Source organism: Heloderma suspectum, chromosome 5 (assembly GCF_057233095.1).
Source record: "Heloderma suspectum isolate Gila_16-S chromosome 5, 16-S_ref, whole genome shotgun sequence".
Taxonomy (NCBI): Eukaryota; Metazoa; Chordata; class Lepidosauria; order Squamata; family Helodermatidae; genus Heloderma; species Heloderma suspectum.
In genome coordinates, this window is record NC_139462.1 from 22,072,616 (window position 1) to 22,099,339 (window position 26,724).

Consider the following 26,724-nt stretch of genomic DNA (forward strand, 5'->3'; position numbering starts at 1 on the left):
CCCTTGTCCAGGATCATGTCATGGATGAGGGAGGTTTTCTGAGTAACAGACCTGGCATTGCAGAGCAGCAAACGAAGGCCAGAAGATGGAGTCATGCCTCCCCCAGCCATCCTTTGGCTCTGGACAGGCACAGAACAGGGGACAGATATCATATTACACATCTCTCCCTTGTTCCCTTTTCCTGGCATGGCCTGCCCCTAGCGCTCCGCTAGCGCCTGCCACCCAGCCTCGGTATGTTCTGGCCCCCAACACTCCCCCCACTGCCTCCGTCAGGTGGACACATTCCCCCTCGCTCCCGCCCATCAGGCAGGCTACCCACCCCTCCCAAGCCACCTCAGCCAGCCAGCCAGCCAGCTTATATCATGGTCCCTCCAAGAAGAACAGGTGGCAGCAGTCAGCAGCAGCTGGCTCAGTACCTATATAGTTTGTATACAGGTATTGTAGTTTACAGCACCTGTAGTTTAAGACCATCCTTACATTTCTGTAAGCATTTTTGAAAATTATTTTCAGTAATACGTGCAGTTCTTGTGTGCACTTTCCTCTACATGTTTGTACACATGTTTTTAATTGGAGGACTCCACAGCAAAATTTGGAAAAATGCACATTTTTGAAGGATAGCTGACTTTTGGTTCATGTATTGGTTAAAAAGTGCAAATTTAAGTAAGTTTGCATTACAATGTGAGCAGAATGCATTTTTCCTCCATCCCTACCTATTGGGTGAGGTTCACGCTAACCCTTTGCTACTGTTATTTTGGTATCAGGCAAAGACGGTTCTCTTTCAGAGAACCTTTGTGTTCCCCTGCTTCCTGCCTTGAGTTGTTCTGTATGTTTTGTTGTTGTTATTCTGGTCGCTGAGGCTTAATCTGATAATTTGGGGATCTCTGGTTAGATTTATGAAAGTTTTCTCTTGTTGATTTTGATTTTATGTTTTGATTTACTTTTTATATTATGTCAGTGGGTTGGATCCTGATTAAGTTAGTTGCAGTTGGGTCCCATTGAAATCAACTTGAACTGATTTCAGTGGGGCCTAAGTGAGACTAACATAGTCTGGATCCAACACGATCTATTTAAAGTGATTATAAGCCACCTTCTAGATTTTTAAGTCCAAAAGGTGGGGTAAATTTTTTTTTTAATAAGCACATGAACTACAATTACACATAAATGCAAGAGCACTTTTCAAGCCTCTGTTTGTACACACCTTAGTACAAGAAGAAGAACAAGAGGAAGAACATTTTTGGATTAAGTTTCTCTGCACTCAGGGAATACTCTAGTGTAAAGTATGAAACAGGCCTTACTATCCAATGTGTTTAAATACGGGGATTAACTTGTATTAGGACATTATTTACTGTGAAAGTTGATACTGATACACGTCTATAAATAGTTTCAAAGAATGCTTTATCCAGTCTTATTGGAAAGATTATATTTTGGATTATCCTTTTGAAGATGTAATTAAAGTTCTTAGAACAAACAGATCTTTGCCATACTACACCAGGCCCCAAACTTTCAATATTGCTTTGCAGTACATCAAAAGAGCTTCTAGTCACTTCTGCTCAAGCTTGTGGATGTGTAATAGGATGTGCTGAAAGGTTTTGTTTGGTTCAGGAAAAGTTTGCAAAAGGAATATTCCAGAGGAGAAGAATCTATCATAACAGTAATAACGAAAGCAGATAAATAAGGCACTAGGCCAGTAGGAAAAAGAAATAATGACTGTTGCAAAGCATATGATACTAAATTGGACTAAATTATGTTGGCAAACTGTGTGAGTGTTTTTGAGTTACAAAGGATACCACCTCCAGAACATTCTTCCAGTATCAGGTGGCTGAAATACCTTGTCACTTTTAGCTTTCAAACAAGCCCACCTTGTGGTCCTTGAGATGTTGTTGGAGTGGAACTCCCATCATCCCCAGCCAGTATAGCCAATGGCGAGGGATGTTGGGAGTTGCAGTCCAACAACATCTGCAGGCCCACAAGTTGCCTGCCCCTGCCCTAATCTAATATGAAAAGTTCATTTGCCAGGTGAGTCAGCCAGCCTCATCCTGTGATGTGCTATTTTGGACCATCACAGTTGCCATGCACCTCCACGTGTTGGGGGCTGCTGGGACCTCCATCTTTGCTGCCCTAGTTTTGAATGTATGCATCTATATGCATGAGATGTGTGTGTGTGTGGGGTGTGTGTGTGGCAGCTTCCCCTTTAAACCAATGGAGAGTGCAATCCTATAGGAAGCCGCTTCCAAACTGGGAGGCAACCGCCTATCTAATGCAGGGCGGGAGCAGCACAGAGGGGATGTTCCCCCTCCTTGCTTCAGCTGCCCTGCATTCATGGCTAGACAGCCAATTTTGGCTGTCTAGCCACTGGAAGTCAGAGCAGGGGTGGGCAGATGCTGAATGATGCATAGAAAGCATCAGAAAGGCACGTCCACCCTCCCTGCCCCGCCCTGTCCCACCCCCAGGACTGCCCTGTTTTCACTGCTCTTACAAGTGCGGAGTGCAGAGCTGATCCACGCTGCCTGTGAGGCAGCGCGAGAGAGGATGGAAGTTGGTCTCAGGGAACTGACCTATCCTATGGCTGTCTAGCCACTGATGACTAGCAGCCATAGGATTGTGCCCAGAGTTGTCATGTTTTCAGCACCTAAGATCATAAGGAAAGATGCTGGGACACCAGTGGCAGTTGTGATGGTAAGGGGTGGAAAGCTACAATCCCATGCACACTTAAGAGTAAGTGCTGTTGAACTCAAGGTTTCAATCTACAGGACTGGGCTAGAAGAGGGAAACATGGGCGGGAGGGTGCTGTTGCACTCGTGTCCTGCTTGTGGGTTCCTGGTCGACAGCTGGTTGGCCCCTGTGTGAACAGAATGCTAGACTAGATGAACCCTTGGTCTGATCCAGCAGGGCTCTTCTTATGTTCTTAGACTTGATAATGCTGTTGGAAAGGTGTCTCTGTGTTTGAGCTGCCACCAGGCCAGCCTCATTAGAAACCTGTCCGCAGGGGGAAAGGGCTTCATTCCTACTGAGTGTCTGAGTCCCATCCTGGGGTCAGCACAGTTCACCAAACCTACAGCAAGATTTCAAACTATCTGGATGAGATTTCTTGTAGAGGAAACAACTTATGTCCACCGTTCACTGAAGCAGAGACTTCCCTGCACAGAGATCTGTCTCTTGCAGCTGTTAATCATGGAGTTGGAGGTACCCTTGTAGATCATCTAGTCCAACCCCCTGCTCAGTGGAAGAAATCCAGAGCTAGAGCTTCCCCAAAAGATAGCTGTCCAGGCTGTGCTTGAGACCTCCAATGAAGGGGAGCCCATCCCTCTAGGTAACTGGTTCCATTGTTGAGCTGCTCTTGCCGCTTATAAGTTTCTCTTAATGTTCAGCCAAAATTTACCTTCCTGTAACTTAAGCCCATGAGATCTAGTCCTGCCCTCTGGGGAAGGAGAGAACAAGTATTTGCCCTTGTGTATGTGACAGCCTTCCAGGTATTTGAAGAATACTATCATATTCCCTCCTCTGTCTTCTCTCCTGCAGGCTAAAAATACCCAGTTCCTCCACCCTTTCCTTGTAGAACTTTTTTTCCCACACCCCTGAGCATCTGTGTTGCCCTCTTCTGAACCTGTACAAATTTGACTATATCTTTATATAATTAAAGTTAAGAGCAACCATTTATACTTGTAAAAGTGTTTTTTTTTTTAAAGTAAGGACTCCTGATTTACCAACCATGCTTTCCCCTATATTTCTGCAGCAGTCATGCTCCTTACTTGGGCAAAAAGACCACCTGCCTTCCCCTTAACATACTCAGAAATTGGGGAAAGTCTATGGCCAACCTCTTAAGCTTTCCAGTATACCTCTTCTACATCCTGACTTCCTTGTAGGTTTGTGTTAGGTTAAGTCAAAATCAAATCATTTTATTTGTTCACAATCTGAACCAGCAACAAGTCACTTGTCCTTGATGAGCGGTGAGATGACCATAAACCAAATAATGCAAAAGCAGTCATGAAGATTTGTGCAAAATCTGGAGAATTCACATTTTGACAGAAAGTCCTTTGCACAGCTGAATGCTTTCAATGTGAAATGTGTCTGGTTTCACTTCCACCTTCAACCCCTTAATTTAGCACAGCTTCTCAATACTTAAGGCTTCCTGTGCTAAGAGAAATGCACAGATGTTTGCAGTTTGCTGCATGTTCCCCAACATTTGTTTCAATCCTCAGTGAAAGCCCTGCTCAACATATGCAGGAGCGTCTTATGCATAGGCCTGCCAAAGCTCACTCTTCAGGTCATGTAGGCTCCTAGGCAGCGGAGGCTGGTGGCTCTGATATCAGTGGGGCGGTGAATCTGCTCCAGGTTTCAGTCAGAACCAGGCAGAACTCTAAAGGAGCTCTCCAAGGTGTGAAGCATATCTCCTTTAGAGTTCTGACTGAAACCCGGAGTGGATTCACTGCCCCACTGACACCAGAGCCACCAGCCTCCACTGCTCATAGGTCTCTTCTTTCAAGGTGTTTTGAGAGAAGTGGGGAGTCATGAGCCCTTGTTTTCCTACCACCACCCTGAACTTTGGAAAAATAGCATAGAACTGTTTTACAAGAGAGTTTCAGCTATTGGGCAGTATAGAAATGTAATAAATTAAATAAGTAAATAAATAATATAATAAACTTCTTTCATTCCCACACCTCTGCCCCATCCAGGCAAATGTAAGGAGCATAGGAAGCTGCCTCATATCAGGTCAGACTGTCTATTTAGCCTAGTATTCCAGGGGTGCTGGACTTCAGGCTTATGAGCAAAATCTGCCCCACCTGGAGTCCCAATCCAGCCCTCCAGGGTTCTGCAGATGGCCATGCCCCTTCTCCTGGCCCCACCCCTTTCCTCTGACTGTGACTCTTTGGTGGTTTCCTGCCTTTTGCATGTCCCCCTTCCCTATTCTAAAAGATTGTAATGCCTTTCCTAAGGCTTAGTGATGAGAGTACTGGGTGATACAGATTTTTTTTTTTTTTTAATATTGTAAATGTTCAGCACTACAAAACAAAACTAAAAAAGGAGGAAAAGAAAAAGAAAATGTATTTATGTATTAATTACATTTCTATACCACCCCATCGCCAAAGCTCTCTGGGCAGTTCACAAAAATGAAAACCTCCAGGTACAGTGTAAAACAATATAAATAGAAAAGCTTAAAACTACAGCATAAAAGTACAACCAGAATAAAACCTAGACACGACTTAACAACAATATATATATATATATATATATATATATATATATTTAGAACTGGCTATTGACTATCCCCAAGCTGAGCTTCAACAAATGAGGTAAAAAAAAAAATGAAAATGAACAAGAACTAGTTGGTAGCCTAACTGGTTTATGTACTGTCATGCCATTGGTGCGAGGTCAAGGATGCCACGCAGGACTTCAGAGGACCACAGTATTTGCCAAAGAAATAAAACATGTTCAACTCACACATTTTAGTAAAAGCATTAAATAAGTATTTTAAACACTTCAGCCCTCTGTTTCATAATACACTTGAGGGTGCAAATGGCTCCCCTTCCCCAATTTAGAAAAATATGTCCTTGTCTGTCTGTCTCTCTCTCACATACACACTCCTACTTGTCTCACTTTTCCATAGTTTAAAAACAATTCACACAGTGAACAGAAGGCAGTGAAGTCAATCTGAATGTATTTATTTGTGACTTTTATATCCTGCCTTTTCCTCCAAGGAACCCAAGGTGGCATACGTGATCCCGCTCCTCTTCCTTTTATTCTCACAATGATCCTAAGAGCTAGGTTAGGCTGAGAGTCGGTGACTGGCCCAAAGTCACCCAGTGAATTTAATGGCTGAGTGGTGACTAGAACCCAGGTTTCCCAAGTCCCAATCCAACACTCTAGCCACTATACTGCACTAGCTCTCGTTACTGACATCTTCAGGGTGAGGCCCCTGCAGAATTAGGCTTGTAAACAACAGCAGGTAGCAAGGTCTGCAGGGTCAAGATATTAATCAGCAAACAGAGCTCATAGGCTGGTATGCAGCCAAGGTCAAGCAGATCAGGGCTGGCATCAAGGGTAGGCATGGTTGGACACCTGCCAAGGGCCCACACCCCAGCAGGGGCCCAGTGACAGGAGCCCCCTGGATTTGCTCCTTCTCTTCACCATTGCAACCTGATTGTTCACCTGTCTTTTACTCTTGCCCAGACAACAGTGGGGGGGGGGAGGAGGAGGAGATGCCACTGCCTATTTGCTCACTGCCTCTCTGCCTGTCAAACAAGCAAGGGGTAGTACTGATGAGAAAGAGGAGCAATAGCAGCTGGTGACAACAGCAGTAAGAAGCTAAACTGTTGTACCTTCTTACTGCCAGCGGAGGGGCAAGAGTGTTGGACTGGGAGCCAGGAGATCTAGGTTCTAGTCCCCACTTGGCCATGGAAACTCACTGGGTGACTTTGGGCCAGTCAGAGACTCTCAGCCCAACCCACCTCACAGGCTGTTGTTATGAGGATAAAATGGAGAGGAGGAGGATAATGTAAGCTGCCTTGGGTTCCTTGCAAGAGGAAAAAAGGTGGGATATAAATGCAACAAACAAACAAACAAACAAATATAAACAAACTCACTGAGGAAGGGGACCTACTGAGGGTGTCTTGCCCAAGGGCCCTCAGAAACCTAGGGCCAGCACTGAAGCAGATGATCAGTTCCCAAAATGTACTTGGCATGACACAGAGATCTGTACTGGGACTCTCCACTCAAAATAATAATAATAAAATTCCTCAGATTGAGAAACTAACCTTGAGGCACCAGTTTATATATGGCCAGCCAGGCCCCTATTGGCTCCCCAGATCACATGTTCTGGCTGGGCTGATGAGGTGCAGTACCCCTCTCTGGCCATTATCCGGATGGCGCTGAAGCACAGCAACAATCAGGGCAAAAAAAACCTCCCTCTGACAGAGAGCTGTCCTGGTGGTACAGAGAACAAAGCACCTGGGCTGTGCTACTAGAGTCCCTGGTTCAAGTTCCCTCGTGCCTTACATTCAACCATTGTTGTAAATGCTTTGACAGGTGTCCGGGTTGTGACTTGCTCAATTGACTTTTGGAACTGTCCCCAGGAAATGGCAAATCAACATCTAGGCATGTACAAACTGGCCTTCTGAATAGACCCTTCTTTCTCTGTGTATATCCGATGAAGATGCACATCTGACTGAGTAGTCCATGTCCTGTTTGTTTTTCTGTTCCACTGAAAAATGATGCATCACTATTTATAAGATAACGCTAACGTAGCTCCTCTCCACCCCTTTCTTCTTTCACCAGGAGAGTCTGCTGCCGGCCTCATTATGGAAGAGCACAATGGCTCTGCGGAGAGTCCCCAGCTGAGCCAAGGACGGCCTGTTGCTGTTAAGTGTGGGTGGCTAAGGAAGCAAGGAGGCTTTGTGAAGACTTGGCACACGCGCTGGTTTGTGCTTAAAGGGGAGCAGCTCTACTATTTCAAAGACGAGGATGAAACCAAACCCTTGGTAAGTACAGAAGGTGCAAGGTGGGACAGAGGGAAGGGAATGGGAGGGAAGAGGGGCAGAACTCGATCTCATTCAACCAAGGGATGAGAAAATCTGTCAGCGTTGCCTTCTCCCGCATTCATTTTTTTTCTCCCAATCTCAAGTTCCTTCTCTCCAGAATATGAAGAGTTTTGTCCATTTTGGCGAATTCTGATAAAAAATAAGCAAACCATATTGAAAAAGTGCAAAAGGAACTTGAGATTTAAAAAAATGGAATGTGGGAGAAACCAAAACTGACAGATTCATCCATCCAGGCCCAGGGCTTTGAGTGCTTAGCTCTTAAATGTCTGGGTTGGAATATATGTGTATTCAGTCACGTTAGTGCTTTGTTCGGCTTGCTACCTCTTTTTTTTGGACAGACTCCTCATCTTTAACAGCTGTGTGGCAGGCTGGTACAACATGGTCCCCTCCATGCTGGGAATAGGTATACGTATTGAGTTTAGCTGATGCAGATGGGTGATTATTTTGTTTCAGTTGATTCTTGATAAGAATTTACCAAAATTCACCAAGTTCTTCATATTTGGGAGAGAAAGAACTTGAGATGTTGAAAGTCTGAGTGTGGGAGTAAGCAAAAAACTGACAGATTTGCCCATCCTTCGTAGTAACTTTTTTAAAAAAATGGATGATGTGTGCATGTGTGTTGGGCATGCGTTGGTTCCAGATAGTCATGAGATGGGAGTGGGCCATTTCTATGAGTTCATGCGGAGTGACTGTCAATTTCTATGGAGTTCAAGAAAAAGCAGAGCTTTATCCTTTGCTAAGTGGTCTGGAAGCCTTTCCCAATCTAATCTGCTGCCTGAACCTTTAGCAACCATCGCCTTAGTGCTTTGCAAGCTATTCTTGCCATGATGAAAAGGCAGACTTTGCTATTCCTAAATGGGGCTTGCCATTTGGTATCCAATTCTCCACTGTGAAACACACAGATATACTGGGAGAAGATGCACCACCCTTGGAAGACTGCACTATGCCACCCCCACCGCCAAGAATTTTCACACTTGAATGTTACTAAACACAAGAGACTTTCTATGTCTCATGTACTCTTTAATGGTCAGAGAGAAGCTATCTTTCTCCCCTTGCCCTTGAAAGCTCTTGAGGACTGCTAAGGAAAATAGAAGCGTAATCTGTTGAAGAAGCAGGTAAGGTTATAAATAGGTTTTGCTTCCTTGCTCCAGAGGGAAAAGAAAGCAGTGAGAAACTCGCTAATATAAAAGAGCAAATTAATGCAATGTGGTAACACATCATCTCAAGGATGATCACCATGATTTGAATGGTTTCCCATTCATTTTTCTTTTCTTTCTTCACTGTGAGAAATGATCCATTTTTTGTTAGTGTCCTGGGTCACCTTATTCCTTAATCCCCCCCCATGTTCTTTGCATTTTGTCCATGTGCCAGTTTTGAAGGTCAGATATCCAGCCACAGAAATCAACCAACATTCAGCTTCCTCCAGTTTTATAATGCAGCCATTGTTTGACTGTAGCCAACTAACAGGCAATTCCCACATACTGCTTTGTTTTTGACTGAAACTAACGTTTTCCCAGCATGTCTGGGGTAGGCAGTGCCCCCATTTTAGGGCTGGGAGGAGGATAGTGCTGCCACAGATATGTGGTCATTAAAAAAAAACACTTGCAGGGTGAATGTTCATAGAGAGTTTCATGCTTGGTTCAATTAAAAAAAAAACCTCACAGGAACAAACACCGCTGAATGATGAATCCAATATATGTGCTCACACATGTGAGCAGCCATTTTGTTTCTCTGTGAGTCAAGCATGTGGGCACATAAATGCATGGCAAAATGTTAGTGTGAGCTTTTCCCAGCCACCACAATTACAGAGATGGCTGTCACTGTCTCTTTGTATCTGGTATGAATGCAATTCAGACTGGGTCTAAATTAGGTCATTTTAAGCTCAGCCCATCCCAAACTTCAGGTCTTGTTGTGCACCCAAGGATGGCACACATCAGGAACATGACAAGGCTGGAGGTGTCCTCCCCGCATCTGCTTATGAGGAGTTGCCTACCACCCCCCACCAACTGGGAGATATGATGAGGCCCTTCTCACTTGCCCACTATCAAGCACTTAGGCTGGTGAGTACAAAGGAGAGGGCCTTTTCAGTGGTGGCTCTGCACCTCTGGAATAAGCTTCCATTGGATGTTTGTCAGGCATCCTACCACCTCAGTTGCTGTCAAGCATCTTGAGTTGTCCTTGGCTGATTATAGGGATGTACGAAATTGGCCTTACCTGGCTCTGCCAGGTTCCACTGGGGGGGGGGGAGGCGCTCCGTCCCTCCTCCTGGAATCCTGGCCAGCCGGCTCCGCTCCACAGGGATTCCGCGGAGCCACCGGCCGGCTCCGCCAGCAGCCGGACATCCAGCCGCTGGCTAGCAGGGACGCAAATGGCGGCGGCCATAGCCGCCGCCGTTTGCGTCCCTGTAGTCAGCCGTGATAGGCTACGTAAATCTTTATGTAGCCTATCACACCTGACTTTAAAAAACAAAACAAAAATGCGCATACGCAAATGGCGGCGGCTATGGCCGCCGCCATTTACTTTCCTTATTTTGGCCCGTCTTAGTCTACATAAATAGCGGACGCCATTTGTGTTCCCCCTTATTTTTGCCGTCTTAGTCTACGTAAATATTTACGTAGACTAAGATGGGCCAAAATAAGGAACGCAAATGGCGGCAGCCATAGCTGCCGCCATTTGCGTACGTGCATGTTTTTTTTTTAAAGTCAGATGTGATAGGCTATGTAAAGATTTACATATATCACATTGTTTGTTTGTTTTTTAACCTAGCCATGATAAGCTACGTAAATCTTTACGTAGCCTATCACGTCTTTTTTTTTTTTTAACACTGGAAATGGTGGCAGCGGCAGCCGGTTGGAAGACTGGCCGCCACAGCCGCCGCCGCTGCAGCTGCCGCCACCGAGAAGATCTGCCCCAGGTAAGTCTCGTCCCAGGGGAGATCCGCGGGGGGGCGGGGGGGTGGCAGGCCGTTCCGCCACGTAGTTCGGCGGGCCGAATGCACTGGCATTCGGCCTCACCGAGATCCGTGGTGGAATTCTCTGCCATCCCTAGCTGATTAATCAATATTTGATGGCTCACACTGGAATGTATGAACTGACTCCATGGAAAAGCTTTGGGCAGTATCCTATGCTACGCACATGCCAGCGGGACCCACCCCTAGCACAATGGCAAAGTAGTGCTTGTTGTTAAAGCAACTCGAAATGAGCAGATATGCTCATTTCTGGAATGGGGCATGTCAGCAGAGTTTGCAGAAGGGGTCTCTGCTGACCTGTTGTCAGGAGCACCCTAGCTGCCTCTTACAGTCCCTCCAATAGCCAACTCAGGACACAGACGACGACGATTCTTTCCAAGGCTTTATTCCTTTACTACTTAATGACTCTTTCAGATACTAATCACTAACGACTAAGCAAGGAACGGCACTGGGGAAAGATAGCAGAGTAGCCTAAGCTTTGGGTTAGGCAGTTGGTCCCTGTTTGAAGGGGAACCATGGGAAGACCCTGAACTTATGGGCTAGGGAGAGATCCTCCCTCTTTCCCTTGGGTCCTTGGGACGTGACCGTTGTTTGCACGCCAAACGAGCGCTACGCCTCCTTTCCGCACCCTCCATCTGCCGTCGCTCCCTGCGTCTGCTCCGAGCGTCCGGCAAGCCCCCTCCAGCGCTCTCTCACTGCCACGGTCACTATCTCTCCCAGGAATGCTGGCAGGAGGAATCTCTGCCAGCTGCTGTGCTTGTGAGAGATAGGGGGGGACGAAAGTCACTTACCTTTCGTCGAAGCTTGTTCGCAGTGGGGGGGAGGCGCTTCGCTGCTTCCCCCGCGAAATTCAGGCCAGGGGGGAGGCTTCCCGCCTCGCCCCGGCCGAAATTCAGTCCGGGGAGGAGGCTTCCTGCCTCGCCCGGCCGCGAACTTGAAAGTTAAAAAAAAAACCACGCCCCCGTGATAGGCTACGTGACGATTAACGTAGCCTATCACGGCTAGATCTGCAAAGTCAGCTGTGATAGGCTACGTTAATTGTCACGTAGCCTATCACGGGGGCATTTTTTCTTTTCTTTTCTTGGAATGGCGGCGGTGGCAGCCGGTCGAAAGACCGGCTGCCACTCCCGACCCACACGTACACCTGCCGAACCGCCGGCCGGACCCGCCGCTGGGAGGGACATTCAGCGAAGGTAAGTCCCGTCCCGGGGGGGGGTGCAGGGTGCGGGGGGGGTGCGGAGGATTTCTCCCCGAAACTTGTTCGGGGGGCCGAACACGTTGGCGCTCGGCCCCCCGAAGTTTCAGGGAGAAATTCTCCGCCATCCCTAGTGAGAGATGAGCGAGCTCCTCTCCCACCGACTGCTGTTCCTCCTCAGAATCAGAACTGCCCTGGGGCTCTATCGGCTCAGTTTCCACCCTGACACCTGTTTCAATCCAGAAACAAATATTTCCACTCATTTCCAGGGTTCCTTTGTTAGGCGCTAACTCCACCTTGAACGAACAGTGGGTCCTGCTGGTGCAACACAATCAGCAGGAGCACAGCAGCCCTGTGGGATACTGCCCTATACGACTGAGGTGATGTGATGTGATATGAATGTTCTAATTCTGGCATTAGATCTACGATGGCTCATTCACACATGCAACTCACCTGTTGGCACCGAAGTCATCAAGTGGTAGACGTGCATGTGTGAACCAGGTCTTAGTGTCAGGATTTCCTTTCAGTGAGGGAGAACCTACCCGCTTCTTCATTAGTGCATAATGGTCACCACTTTTCAAAATGGCCTCCTTGTGTGGTGTTTTCCGTTCTCATTTTCTACCGGTTATACTTTGTAATGTTTACATCTGCTGCTTTTTAAAAGACCTCTCTTCACACAATTTAAGTGCTTACTGAATTGATTAGAAACCCCTTTGAAACCCCCAGAAGCAGAATAATATTGGACTCAGTACAATTCACATTCAACTTACAATAGCATTAAAAACACCACAGGCTTAGACTCAGAAGTGCATATAAAAATTCCGTGGCACTAATTCGAAAGGATACTCCGTTCCAAATAGCAGTGATCTTTATGGTACTTAAATACTACATCCAAACCCCGCGTTAGTGGCCTGAGCCCGCTGCTGATTAGAAGTGCATAGTCTGCTCCTAAAATTAAGCTGCAGTTCACCAGATGTCCTCATTTGAGTAGGTTGCCTTTTAGGTGCAAAGCTGGTTTTACAAGCCCCTCATTTTGGCAAAATATGTACTTTCCATCTAATCTAATTTGCGTAAAAAATTCATTAGCAGACAAGTCCGTTTAAGACATCTGTTAGGAGTTAATGGGGAACAACTGCCAGAGTTCAGCTGAGTTTTAATTAAAATAATTTAAAACTTCTAATGGATCTGTTAAATAGAAATTAATGTGATAATTACATAGATTACATGAATCAAAATGGAGCTGGGGAGACCCCTAGCAGCTCTAGCAATATGAGGGCAAAGAAAATGAGCTTCCTTGCCGCCTGCATTATTCACATTGTATTTATTTATGTGTTACATTTCTAATCTGCCCAATAACTAATGTTCTCTGGGCAGACTGAGAAGTAAACCCCACTGTGTGCATTGGATGGCAGGATAAGTGTACACTGCAGCCTTAAGGATCAAGAGACCTGTAATTTTGATATTCAGCATTAAAAAAATAGCTATGGGGAAGGGTCAAGAAGAGTTGCAGTGGTTGAGGAGGGTGGGGGTTAACTATTTTTCCCCGAGGACCCCAAAACAAGTGGACCCCAAAATCTGCTATTTGGCCTATGCAGGGAAAACTTACAAATACCCATGAGATACCTGTAAGTTTTCCTCCAGGGGGCAAATAGTTTTACAGGGCAATTTTAGTCTGGGAAAATGGCCAGGTCCCGACTCCCAATCCTATCTCTCCCTGTGGTACAATTAGTTTTTTCTAAAGAAAAAAGGAGTCTTTATAGTGAAATCCTATGTATATCTATTCAGAGGTTAGCCCTACTTAGCCCAGTGGGACTTATTCCCATGTAAGCATGCATAGAGTTCAGCCTTAGGATGGAATCCTAAACATACTTACTAGGTAGTAAGCCCTATTTAATACAATGAGACTTGCATCTGAGCAAACCTACATGGATTGAGCTGCCGTCCTTGGCATGCTTATCTGGGAGTAAGCTCCAATACATAGGATTGTGCTGTACATCACAGATCTCCGGAGTCACCTCTAGTTTGGCCCTTAGCTGCAATGAGGGAAGGAAAACATCATGACATGAAGCTATAAGCATACAAATTCCCAAATGTTTAAGTCATTCAGAAACATATTTCACATTTTTCATTTACTATAGCCCTATTCAGGCATTATGCCTAAATGGGGGGAATTCAACTTGTGTAGGGAGCACAGGGGTGCACATGACAGTCCCGGCTCCGACATCCCTGTCCCCTCCCCTCCCTGTCTAGTCTGAAGGGGGTTTCTATGCACATTTGACTGAACACACATAGAAGTCTCCCTGCTATCAGGAGCCCTGCCTAATCAGGGTTCCTGATTGTGGGGAAGCTTCTAAGCACATTCCAAAGAATGCACAAAGAAAGCCCCCCTACTTGCTCAGCGCTCGGAAGTTGGGAGTGGAGTGGGCAGGGATGGCACACACAGGAACACTGAAGGGTGGGCCCAGAACATGTGGCCCCACAGCTCCATGACCCCCTACACAAGTTTAAATTCCCTGCATAATGCCCAATCAAGGCTTGTATCGGCATTCGGCAAGTGATGAATAGTGCAAGCCTGTGGCTCCTAGATGGTGTCTGAGGGGGCACAGGCAATAGCAGATCCTCCCTTCTGTGGCTGGACACAGAGCTCCAACCATGGGGGAGGAGAGCTGAGTGTGGATTTCCCCACTACCACCACCCACCCAAGCCCCTCCCAGCTGCCATGGAAAACCCTGAGGCAGCTACCTTACCCAAGGACAGTGGGAGGGATGGGGGCATGCAGGTGGGCAGAACAGGGAGGGGAAGGGCCACAGATCTGTCAGATCCAATGGCTCCCAGTCCCTGGCCCCACCCTTGGCAGCACAGCTCCACCAGATGGGCTTGGAGACCATTCTAGTGAAAAATGCTGTAGAGGAGGATGGAGAGCTGAACATCTCCATGGCTCCTCCCACCCTGAAGGCAGCAGGAGCATTGGATACTTGGAAGCCTCCAAGATTAGAGGCTTCCATCCTTCAGCCCTCAGACTGGTAGGATTGTTCTCTGGAGCTCCCTGCTGAGGGAGGCTGGGTTGGCCCCCCCTCTGTCCCGGCAGCAGCAGGCAAAGGCCTTTTTATTCAGGCAGGCCTTTGGCATGTACACTGATCTGTTGATGAAAGGGGCTTTAATTGGTTGGGTGCTGTTTATTTCTCTTATTATTCTGTTTTTAAGTATGTTTTTAATTTCTATTTATGTTATATTTCAATTAAGTTGTTTTTAATCTGTATTTTATTATTGTTAGCTGCCTTGAACGCCACTTTTACAGAAAGGTGGGATATAAATTAAATATATAATAAATAATAATGAGATGCAAATTATTGAGGACTTCAGTGAACTTCCAATAGAAATGTCTAAAAATACTGTAGTTCAGCATCATTCCTTGGAGGACCTGATGTTTCCTAGGTCATGGTATAAAATGTAAGCTTCCTCTCACCCTGTACAAATGTACTGTGGTAAATGAAGCAACAGCTTGGATGCATGAATAGTAGAGGCCCAGAGCACTCAGTTTGCTGAAGGTCACAAATGGAGTTGATTGCCTGCAAAGGCAAACCTGTCGGTCCTTTTTCTTATTCTAGTCACTTCTCCTCTTTGAATGTTTATCTTGTAATCCATTTCCCCCCATGGCTTTTGACTCTGTGCATAAAAGTAGCTGAAGGGGAAGGCATTGCTCTCTAAAAGTGGAAGGTCAAGCTGAACATACAGCATGCAAGCCATAAACCTGTTTCAGATTCAGATCATCTGTCTATTCTTGAAAGTGATTTCCTATTTCTGGAAAGCTTCTTCGCTGGGTGGAAGGGGGTTACCCATTTTCTACGTATTGCTCAGCTTTCGACATTTCATTAAAAAAATGTTTCATATAAGAGAATATTGCTTTTGCCTCCACTTGTACTTGGAAGGAAAACAGATGTGATCAAAAGCCAATTCACATCACCAGGCATATATGCCAAGATGCAGAGGTCCGAGTTATAGCTGCCCACACAGTAGAGCAATCACACATGTCTGTTTTGCTGTGTGGCCAGCTGTAACACAGTGAAACAGATGTGATTGCTCCACCATGCAGCGAGCTCAACGATCAAGCTCTACCCATGTGTGCCATGATACTGAAAGCTTCCAAATGTAGATTGGCAATAGTGAGATTACTCCAGGTGACAGCAGGTAGGAGAGAGCATATAAACCTTTATGCTTTTTAGATTTTCAGGTACAATTCAAGGTGCTACTTGTCACCTATAAAGTCCTACATATCTATAGACAAGTATACATTTACATTATATACCAGTATACATTTATTTTATTTATTTATTAAATTTCTTAATCGCCCATCTGGCTGGTCACCCGGCCATTCTGGGCAATGTACAATGGTACAATTTAAGACAGTAAAACTATACATTAAAACATTATTTAAAAATACCCTAACCCATGCCAAATGCCTGCCTGAATAACCAAGAGGGAGCATGGCGGACTTCCCTTGGGAGGGAGTTCCACAGAGTGGGGGCCACCACAAAGAAGGCCCTCTCCCTCATCCTCATCAGCCCATACATCCCAGTTTCTTAAGATTAGTAGGGGATGCTTGGTTTAGCATCCCATCTACTCAGGATTGTAGGCAGCTTTATGGGAACATGAGCCTTCTCCACAGTAGTACCTACCTTCTGGAACACTTCCAGGTGAGGCCCACCTGCTCAGTTTCTGCCCACCTTTAAGAAATAGGTAAATCCCCTTTCTCTTTAGGAACAGTTGAGCTGGAGAAAACACTAAGGTGGCCACTTGTGAATCACCAAAAAGAGGCCACCAATTTTTATAAAATGTGCATGTGCAAGTGTATGCAAATTTAGAAAGAATTACTGTAATTTACACAGAAATACAGTGCATCTCACCATAGTGTGGAAAACTGTGTCCAGGTGACCTGTGTGCCTTGCTGAGTTTGCTGTCCAGGTGCTGCTGAGGGGCAACTTCAGGGCCCAGCTCTTCCATCTGATGTGTCTTTTTCTTTAAACTGGACTTGGACTGGACCAACCTTCAAGTAGAGGATGCCTTCAAAATAGAGAACAGTCCTCTAGCGCCTCTTCAAATAGGGAACTGTCCTTTGTGAAAGAGGACACATGGCCACCCTAGAAAACACACTTCAAGTCTGGTCTCACTCACCTTCAATGATTCCAGTATGGCCTGAAAATGTGATCCCATGAGCAACCTGTGAACTCAAGGCCACATGTGGCCCTCAGTCTAATATTATGCAGCCCTTGGTCTAATAATTTCAAAAGCCGTCTGCAAGTGATTTAGTTCTCCTGACACCCCATAGGCAGGGAGGGAGAGAGAGAAAGAGAAGAGTATATCAGAAAGAGAGAGAAAGAGAAGGGTGTGTCAGAAAGGGGGGAGAGAGAGAGAAGGGGGTGTCAGAGAGAGAGAGAGAGAGAGAGAGAGAGAGAAGGGGTGTCATAAGGGGGGGAGAGGGAAGGGGTGCCAAAAAGAGAGAGAGAGAGAGAGATGGTGTCAGAAAGAGGAGGAGGGAGAGAGAGAGAGAGAAGGGGTGTCAGAAAGAGGGGGGAGGGTGGGAGAAAGGGTTAGTAGAAAGAGAGGGAGAAAAAGGATAGCCTTGCTCACTTTTGGCTCTGGCCCCACCCACCACTGGACTCAGCTCCACCTACTGCCAGTATTTGGCCTGTGGCAGATTACCTCCAAGGGAATGTGGCCCTCAATAGAAAAAGCATTTCTCACCCCTCGTTTGTGGACTAGGGAGGCAAGCATGTGGTGGTCAAGGAACAGGATGCGCTCCATTCTTATGTGAAAAAAAATAAATGAAGGCCTTTTCCCGAGCTAGTCGAAGAATTCTAGTTAGTGAGGAGAATGGGTATCTTGATTGACAGGTCTTAAGAGAAACTTTATATGGTGGGTAAATTAGCTTTGCAATAAAAGAAATAATGAAAAACCTCTTCACACCTTTTGGTGTTCAATCACAGAGAGGAATGTTGCATATTAATGTCACCTCTCGTGAAGCAATCTTTTCATTCACAGAAGGGAAAGAAAATGTAGCCATAATAAATCTTCTCTTGGCATTTTGTCAGGATTAGGTTATCCTCTTTTAATATTGAAAGGGTGCTGTGCTTAAGGGGACGGGGGACAGGGTGGAAAAGATGGTTTGCTTTATGAGGGGGAGCTTGAGATGAACAATTGCCCAAGAGGCCTCATTGAGGAAAATGGCATTTCTGAAGAAAGTATGAAAACTGAGTTAGGCTTCCTGGAACATCAAGCAAGGCTCTCTTGCATTTGGCGTTGATGTCAAATGTTTACCTACACAAGGCTGGCCATAAATGGCTGCAGTCATGGCAGTCTTTAAGGTTCAATTTAGAGCAGCTGGGAATGAGGCAATTTTTTGGCATGTTGTCTGGCTGCTAGAATTATGGATGTATTTGATCCCTCCATACTCAGCTCCACTGCAAATGAAAACTGCCACATCATGGTCTCCGGAACCCTCCTGCAGTTATCATATCGTACAATAACAGTTTGCAGCATTTTTTTCTTTTTCAAGCAGAACAAGCTAAAACAGATAACTAACAACATATAGCATATAAACCATTTTAAACAGTCTGGTTTTTGTTCTGTTTTTAAAACTCTTAAAGTGTCCTGTACATGTGTCACAGCAAGCTTCCAGGATTTCCACCCAATTTCACCACCGGCCAGATTGTAAAAGTTTTTGAACTGCTTGGGAAAGCCCCACAGGATGACACAGAGAGGATACAAGGTGCAGAAAAAAAGACTTCTTTTCCACTTTTGCCACCACCGCTTTTACCGAGTAGGCTTGATAATGAGCTAACTTGTATTCTGTGGCCCTTGTCTTGGATTTTCCTCTGTCTGCTTTCCAGCCATCTCCCCACTTGCTTCATGGCTCCCAGCTAAGATGCGTACCAAGGAGCAGAGCCAGCTCCAGGTTTTTAAGGGCCCTTGGGCAAGATACCCTCAATGGGCCTACTCCCCTAGTGAATCTACCTTCTCACCGCCATTGTCACCAGCTGCTATTGTTCCTCATCTTCTTTCTCATCACTGCTACCACTAGCTGTCTTGACAGGAAAAGAGCCAGTGAACAAGTAGGCAGTAACATCTACTGCTCCTCCTTCTCACCACCACCATTGTCTGGGCCAGAGCAAGAGGCAGGTGAACAAGCAGGTTGTAATGTCAAAGAAGAGGAGCAAGTCCAGGGGGCTCTTGTAAGTGGGCCCCTTGGCAGGTGTCCGACCATGCCTACCCTTGATGTCGGCCTTTCCACATCACATGGGCTCTGTACAGCAGGAGAGGGAGTTTGGGTGCCATCACATCAACCACTCGAATCATCTCTCCATTCCAGAATATTCCTGGGGTTTCGACAGGAGCACCAGCCACTCCTACAGTCGCTCTTGCAATTTCTGTGCAGTGCTCAACTACCACTACAGCTTTTAGGGCTGTTATGATGGATTGCCAAAAGCCAATCCAGCATGTATCATTGGCTTTGCTTCCACCAGCATAGCCCATGACCCTGCTGCTAAAAGTTGCTGAAACTAAGCATCGGGGAATTCCTGGCCCTCTGGTGAGGATGGAGATGAGCAGCAGCATGCACCACCTCCTCCGAACTCTCCATCGTACTAGGGTTTGGAAAAGGTCAGAACTTCAAAAATACAAAATCCATTTACATCTGAGAGGAGCAAATGGCAAATGTTCAACCCAGAACATTGTTTTTTTAATGCACGAAGTCAAAAGCCATTGAGGAACCATTTGAATGGTCTCTGAACCTGAGGGATGGGATGTTTTTGATCAGAAACTATACCAGACTTGGTCACTGTAACATCTGCCTGTTTTGTTATGTACGGAAGGCCTGGCGTGCTATGGTCCATGGGGTCACGAAGAGTTGGACACGACTTAACGACTGAACAACAAGATAGAGTTAATAGTATGCCAGAGAGTGAGTGAAAAGTGGAAGGGGCCTGTGTGGGTGTGTGAGGATTCTGAGGTTATATAACAGATGAGCTGACAGCTAGAAGTCAGATGGGGTTCAGGGACTGAAGAAGCAATGTCTAGGTAGTGGGTTTTGTGTGTGGGATTTTAGGAGGAGTAGAGTAGGTAGGGAAGTTAGGAACATGCATTGATTAACAATATTTTCATGTTTTAAATAAGTCTTTGTTTTTAAACATCCAAATTCTCATGTGTTGATTGAATTGTTATGCTACCTTTATTATATCTATATCTTTGCTACTTCTGCTGTAGTGGGTTGAGAGAACCAGTTGGGCATATTGAGTTTCTCTGGAATCCAGAGAGAGTAAACGGTAAAGCTTGTGGGATGGTGGGTAGAACTGTCCCAAAGTGAAAACAGGTGTTCCTGTGGGGGTTGGTTCTCAGTTTCTGAGGAGGAGGCTGGGGAAAAAGGTGGAACCCAGGCAGGTATGTCACAGTCACCAAAGATTCTTAGATTTTGACCCCACAAGAGCTTTTCGTAATTCATTCTGCCTGATCATTGGAAGGGTCAAGGATCCATGTAAGGAACTGAAGCCTTGCCCCCAGCTTCTGGTAGTATTAAAGGTTATATTCATGGTTAGTTGACAATTCATCAGATCCGCATTCACTCCTGTACCATACAGATTCCATGCAGAAACACGTGGCCATGTGTCGGCCTTGAAACTAACAATTATCAGCTTTGCTTTGGAAATCTTCCTCTCAAGATGTATAATTGATTCAGTGCTACTTATTGGTTTCTGCTGAATATGCAGGGTGCATTTTATGCAGCCTTCACTCAGACAGTGATGTCCTGTCAACCTAAATGTGCAATGTACCTTTGTTAGTAGCTGTTTAAGTCTGAGCCATATATCAACTCATTCAATTTTGTCATTCTGCACAGACTATCTCAGGGTTTTAAGGTGAACACATGTGGAAATTAATCTCTAAACTGATCTTTAAGAAAACCCAGTGTCTTTTTTTCCCCAGAAAAAACATTTGAATTTTTTTCCCTTTTGCACTTCATTACATTTGGGCAGAATTGGCTCAGTGCTAACGATGCCTATTTCCATAAAGCCTGGCAAACTGGAGTGACAAACCATTAGGAGCATTTTGCTGCAGAACTTAAGTTTTCCTGACTGATAGAATCCTGTGACAGTTGATCAGCTTACTAAGTGGCATCTCTTGTCATTCTTTTGCCATTTGGAGTGAGCAATTAATCGCGATAATATACCAAGAGAGGCAAGAACAGATGCATAACAAATAAACAGCAAACCAACATCAGCTAGCTATGAAGGAACTATGGCAAAATGGTGGAATCCATAAGGATATACCTGGTAGCCTTATGTATGTGCAGCCGAATCCATAGAACAGGGTGTGCTCTGGTGCACACAGAGCTCTTGAGCATGAGGATTACTCTGCTTACACAATTGGAGGAGGAGATGCTTCCTTTGTGCAAAGGGTCTTTCTCCCTGATGTGATCCTTTATGAAACAAAATTACACTGGCTTTTAAAGTGAGACATGATTTCAGCCTAGAGATGCTCTTGAATTCTGCCCCAGACAGACTCCAGAAAGTAATTCTGTGTGCTGGCTGAGACTCGAGTGATATCAAGGCCTGCTATGTTGCAGAGTATTCCATCATGCTCTCAAAATGCTCTGGGCACATCTGGAGCAGGCAGCCAGTGGAGGGTAAAGACTGCACCCTGCTGTCCATGCCACAGGACTCTGCGATGGTTTCCTAGGGTGGCCTGGAGTCATCTCTGAGCCATGCTGCCCCCCCCCCACTCATGCTCTGAATTGGGCATGAGCAAAGAGACCTCTTTGTGCATGTCTGGAATGGACTGCAGAATCACCTCCAGCTTCTGCTTCAGAGTTTTGGTGGATCTGTTGTAAATGCATCGCTGTGTGGTTCTGCTCAGCCAACATAGTCATACAAGAGGACTATTGTAGTGTCTCAGTTTTTGCATGTTCAAATTAACCCTTTGATCTGGAGTGTGGAAGCTGCAGCCCTCCAAGTGTTGTTGGACTACAACTCCCATCATCCATGACCATTGGCCATACTGGCTGGGGCTGATGGGAGTTAAAGTCCAACAACATTTAGAGGACCACAGCTTCCCCCATCCCTGCTTTAGTTGGATTTCCAAAATTTATGGAGCTGCTTTACATTAAACAAGAGTGCTCTACAGCTATGCTTAATATCATCACCCACCCACCTGGTACTAGTTTTAAATGTAGGGTGAACATAATGTGAAAGTAATGTTCTTCATTTTATTCCCTTATTATAGTGCATGTGGAACCCCTGCTTAGATTTTCTCTGATTTTCTCAGAATGTATACAGCATGGTGCCCATAGGTACCAATGTGCCCCCAGAAACCTTTCTTGGTGTCCACCAAGGTGCCCTACACCTTCCACCTTTAAAACAAAAACAAAAACACTAACACAGTTTCTTACCAGCAGCTGGGATTGCTGTGAAATTGGTTTCTGTTGGTGCTGAAAACAGTGGGATCAAAGGAGTTGTTTAGTGTGTTGGGGCTCAGCCCTGGCCTCTTCCTTGTACTCAGTCTTTGGGGCAACTTACTTGTCCTATGGCATGCCTTCCAAGTCAGCCATTCTGTGGTGGTGCCCAGGACCATTTCTCAAATTGACAAATGTGCCCACTGTCCAAAAAGTTTGCCTATCCCTGATATACAAGCTTTTCTCTAAGCACTTCAGGTATAAAATAGTTGAGTTGTAGTATCTGCTCCTTAAATTATAAATGTCTTCTTGTGGTGATGATTTCATGGGGCTTCTGGAATCAAAACTGAACTGTGGACAATGTAATGAGCTCCTTATATGCTGTTCCTCTTCCTCCAAACCTAGGTGACATATCTCTCTACAAAACCCCCAGTTATTTAGTTGTTTTTTTATGTTCTTTATGAGGTGAGTTTCCATGGAGAATTTGAACCCCTGTTCCACAAAGGAGATCCTTCCATAGCTTCTTTGTTTATCACAATATTCTCCCTGCACTCTCATGTTAATAAGAACTGCACATTGAATTACTTCGAATGTCAAAAGTCTCAGCATTATATAACAAAACACTTGTGGTTATATAAGCTTCTATTATAGGTGTAGAAAATGGATTTGCCAGATGTTTGCTTTAGAAAACTTATTCAATGGTCCACTGAGTGGGAGTGCATATCGATGGCATTTCAGGTTACCAAAACCACCTATGAAATCCCGGTGAAGCATCATGCTAAAACTTAGACTAATGTCCTTCTGACCTTTCCTTTGTGGTTTTAAATGTAAAGTACTCGGTGTGCTGAATATATTCCATAGCTGACTACAAAACTGTGGTTATGGCTAGAGCTGTTCACAAATGGCCGAAATTCCCCACCCTACTTATGGGCAGAGAAAATGGCAGAACAATTTCACTGAAATTTTCCAACAGTTTCTCACAGGTAGGACTCGCCATTGTCAGGGGTTGTAGCACAACTTCTTTCTTTTTTCCTAAGGTTTTTGTTTTGTCTCTTGCACTGCCACTGCAAGTGGTAACAGCATCAACTCTGTTGACAGCCAACACCATATTTTGCATCCTCCACAATGCAGCCTTAGGGAGGCAGTGTACAGCTCCAAGGACTAGGCAGACCTTGTGCTGTGCTAAAATCTGACTGAAATGATCTGAAAAAAACCCTATGGGAGGACTTACCTCATGATGTCTTCCCCTGGACTTGAATGGAAGTGCAGGAAGCCAAGGAGGCTACAGGCTACTGAAGAGATGAGTGTACAGTGAAAGATAGGACACTTGTGCACATTACTTGGCCACCTCATCAGGAAAGGTAAGCACAAGACCCCTGAACCCAGCCCATGAGAGTTGCTCCAAAATGTCCTTCTCTTTGAATTTCTTTTTGAAAGCAATTTCTTTTCGATCAAATTGAATGAGATTGGTTGAACAAATGTGGGGGAATTTTTTGGCACAGCACTAGTTATGGCCATAGGTTCATCTTAGACCAGCTTAGTGCCACTTGAAGTTTGGGAACAATGCCCATGTGCAGAGAACCTACATATAGTTTAACAGAACCCCCTTCTCAACCCATTAACATGTGTGCATGGGCATACAGGCATAGTGGGATGTTGGAGAAATGTGTGATCTGTGCATGCTTCCCATTTCTCCATCTGACTTTCCTTCTCAGCTTAATTCACAGTTTAGTGGATTGTGCCCAACATGTTTTGTACCAAGATTCCATTTCCTAAATGGAGAACTCAAACAGGTAATGTTTGAATGGCTGTCAGGAACTGCTGGGTCTAGAATCAGGACCCACAGTTCTGTGGATAGCTTCCAGAGTGGTGATCCACCAGGGTTACAGACTGGAACATCTCCATGGACAGTGAAAGGTTCCTATGTACTGGAGTGGCTCTACCCAGCAAGTCTGGCCTCTCTTCAATAGGAAGGGCTAGGCTTCCTTGTTCTGGCTGGAATGAAGTCTTCCTAGCTCTGCTTTGTTTTGATTCTCAGCTTGTTCCCTGATGTCAGGAGGTTCTAGGGTTCAAAATGTGAGCCTTTGGGTCTGTATGCAGCTTCTGTGTGTGGTAAGCCATTGAACTGCATGTTGTAGCATCTGCCTAGGCATTGTAGTCTCCTCAGGCCCCAGACTGACCCTGCTAATCCAGGCAGACCTGTGGACTATTTATTACACAAGATGTAGCAATGGCCATCAGCTTAGACAGCTTGAAAGAGGGATTGGACATTCATGGAAGGTAAGGCTAAGGCTACTAGTCATGTTGGATATATTTTACCTCCAGCTTCAGAGGCAGAATGCCTCTCTCTGTATGCCAGTCTATACATCATGAGCAGGAAGGCATAATTGTGCTCATTTCCTGCTCATGGGCTTACCATAGGCATCTATGGTAAGTGGGAACCGAAACCTGGACTAGGTAGGCCTTTTAGTTTGATCTACGATGGTTCTTCTTATGTTCTTACATCACCATCACCATGGAGCCACACCAGTGTGGATCTCTGACACCAGCATATATTTCGACTCCACCAGTACAAGACGTTAGTTGGTATCCTGCCATTATCCAGTCGTCATTGGCTGCAGACAGGATGGGACTGTTAGATATGTTATCCCAAAGACACTAGGGGCATTACAGGCACTTTGAATTCAGCTCTAAGACTGTGTATAGCAAGTGGAAATGTAGCAACGTGTAATGTGCCTCACCAAAAAGAGAGGACTACTCACATTCTCAGTCACTTAAAATTTCTGAGCAGCCAGCAGGCACCAACAGGCGTGTTCATAAGTAGGAATATTTCTGAAAAAGCAACAACAGCTATCTTACAGCAAAAGTTTCAACTTGCTTCATGAAATTATTTAATGCAACCATTCAAAGATAGTTTCCATACTATGATTTTGTTCAAATGGAATATTAATGTATTTGCTTTTAAGATCTATGTTTTGGGAAAAGAATTGTGATCGACGAAGGCTCTAGCAATAACATAAGAAGAATCATAAATAAGGAACATTAAAGATCTCACAAAGCATCATATGGACTTTATGTGGCAGGCACATGCATTATTGTGACCTCATTTTCATCCTCAGAGATTCCATGCTTAGAAAGACTGCAGGGCACTTACCATCAATCAGAAGACAGACATATTGCCAAATATTCAATGCCAGTCATGGAAATGATTGGCATGCTTTGAGAACAGGACAATGTTGCACTCTTGGTTACATCACTGGGGGCTAGGGTGGCCACGTATGAATACCCCCCCCCCAAGAAAATACATCACCAAAAAAGAGGACAATGATTTGTGTAAAATTTGCATATGCTAATTTCTATGTATAGATTCAAATTTAGACATAATGGTTATAATTTAAATAAAAGGGACAGCCCTTCAAATAGAAGACTGTAAAAGAGGACATACGGCCACACCATGCAGAGCATGGAACAATTTGGTTTGGAATTGGGCTCAGAATAACCTGAGCCATGTTTGGGATTGGAGGAAAATATTTCAGTATTTGAAACCTAGTTCTGAAATGGGATGTGTGTATCAGCAAAACTGAAGCCCACCAAAATTCTCCAAATTCCCTTTCGCAACTCGTTTTGACTTGAATCCATATCAGATTTGTTTTTTCCTTCTTGCATGAAAATCCATGCATATTTATGTACGCATTTTTCCAAATGTACGCATCAATTGTGCACTTCTTTGAAATGTATGCATTCTTCTCCCATTCATTAAACTTTGTGCACATTTTTCAAAAGTACACATTTTCTATGCTCATTTTTCAAATGTATGCATGCTGCCCACAAATCACCCTGCAAACTCAGAAATATATGGATTTTAACCACAGGTTGCATCTGAATCCGTGTTCGGTCTAAAAGATGTGAACTGGGCAAATCCTGATAAGAACCAAACTGAAACAAATTTCTCATACATCCCTAGTTCTGAAGCTGACCAGGAAGTTCCCCATTCGCTAGTGTGGGTTTCTTCTGCTTGGTAACAAAGGTTGCCAGAGAGCACAAGTTGAACTAAACTTGTATATAGAACACTAGGCTAATGCTGTTAAGTAAAACAAATGGTGATAGGTGAGGGCTTTTTGGAGCTATTAAGGCCATAAATCTCCTGCTTGCTAATTAGTGCTGCTGCCAGGGACAGGACATCTGGCAGCTGAAGAATGAAACCTGAATAAAGGGTATGTGTTTGTGGAGAGGCGTTGGGAGGGAGAGAAATCTATTCTGCAGAAAGGTTTGTGTTCAGCGAGTCCCCAGTGTCTTGCAAACACTCGAGGAAGGGTATTTTATACCACGCAGCTCTGAAGAACAACGATTACCCAGAAAGGAGTCCTTGAAGACTCTGGAGTTCATTAATGCATGTCTAGTCCTTGAGAACATTAAGCTGATGCCCTCCTCTCCTAACTGCTTATTGCCAGGAGTTTAAAGTTTTATGACTTCCCTCGATTCCTGCAGGAGGGGGTCAGAGAGTCTGCCATGGCCCGACGTGCTTTGGTTCATCTCAGGGATCACTGTGGGAGATGTAAAGGCTATGGAGAGGGGAGGAAGCAATTGT

General features: G+C 45.0%; 1 protein-coding gene across 1 annotated transcript in view; it reads left to right on the plus strand.

Moving 5' to 3' along the window:
- The window catches only part of ARHGAP24 (Rho GTPase activating protein 24), a 498,319-nt gene that overhangs the window by 102,144 nt on the left and 369,451 nt on the right, over window positions 1-26,724 (plus strand). Inside the window, exon 2 of the mRNA XM_084855552.1 lies at window positions 7,273-7,475. Coding sequence (XP_084711678.1) covers window positions 7,296-7,475 — 180 coding nt within the window. The 5' untranslated portion in view covers window positions 7,273-7,295. The remainder of the gene's footprint in view (window positions 1-7,272; window positions 7,476-26,724) is intronic.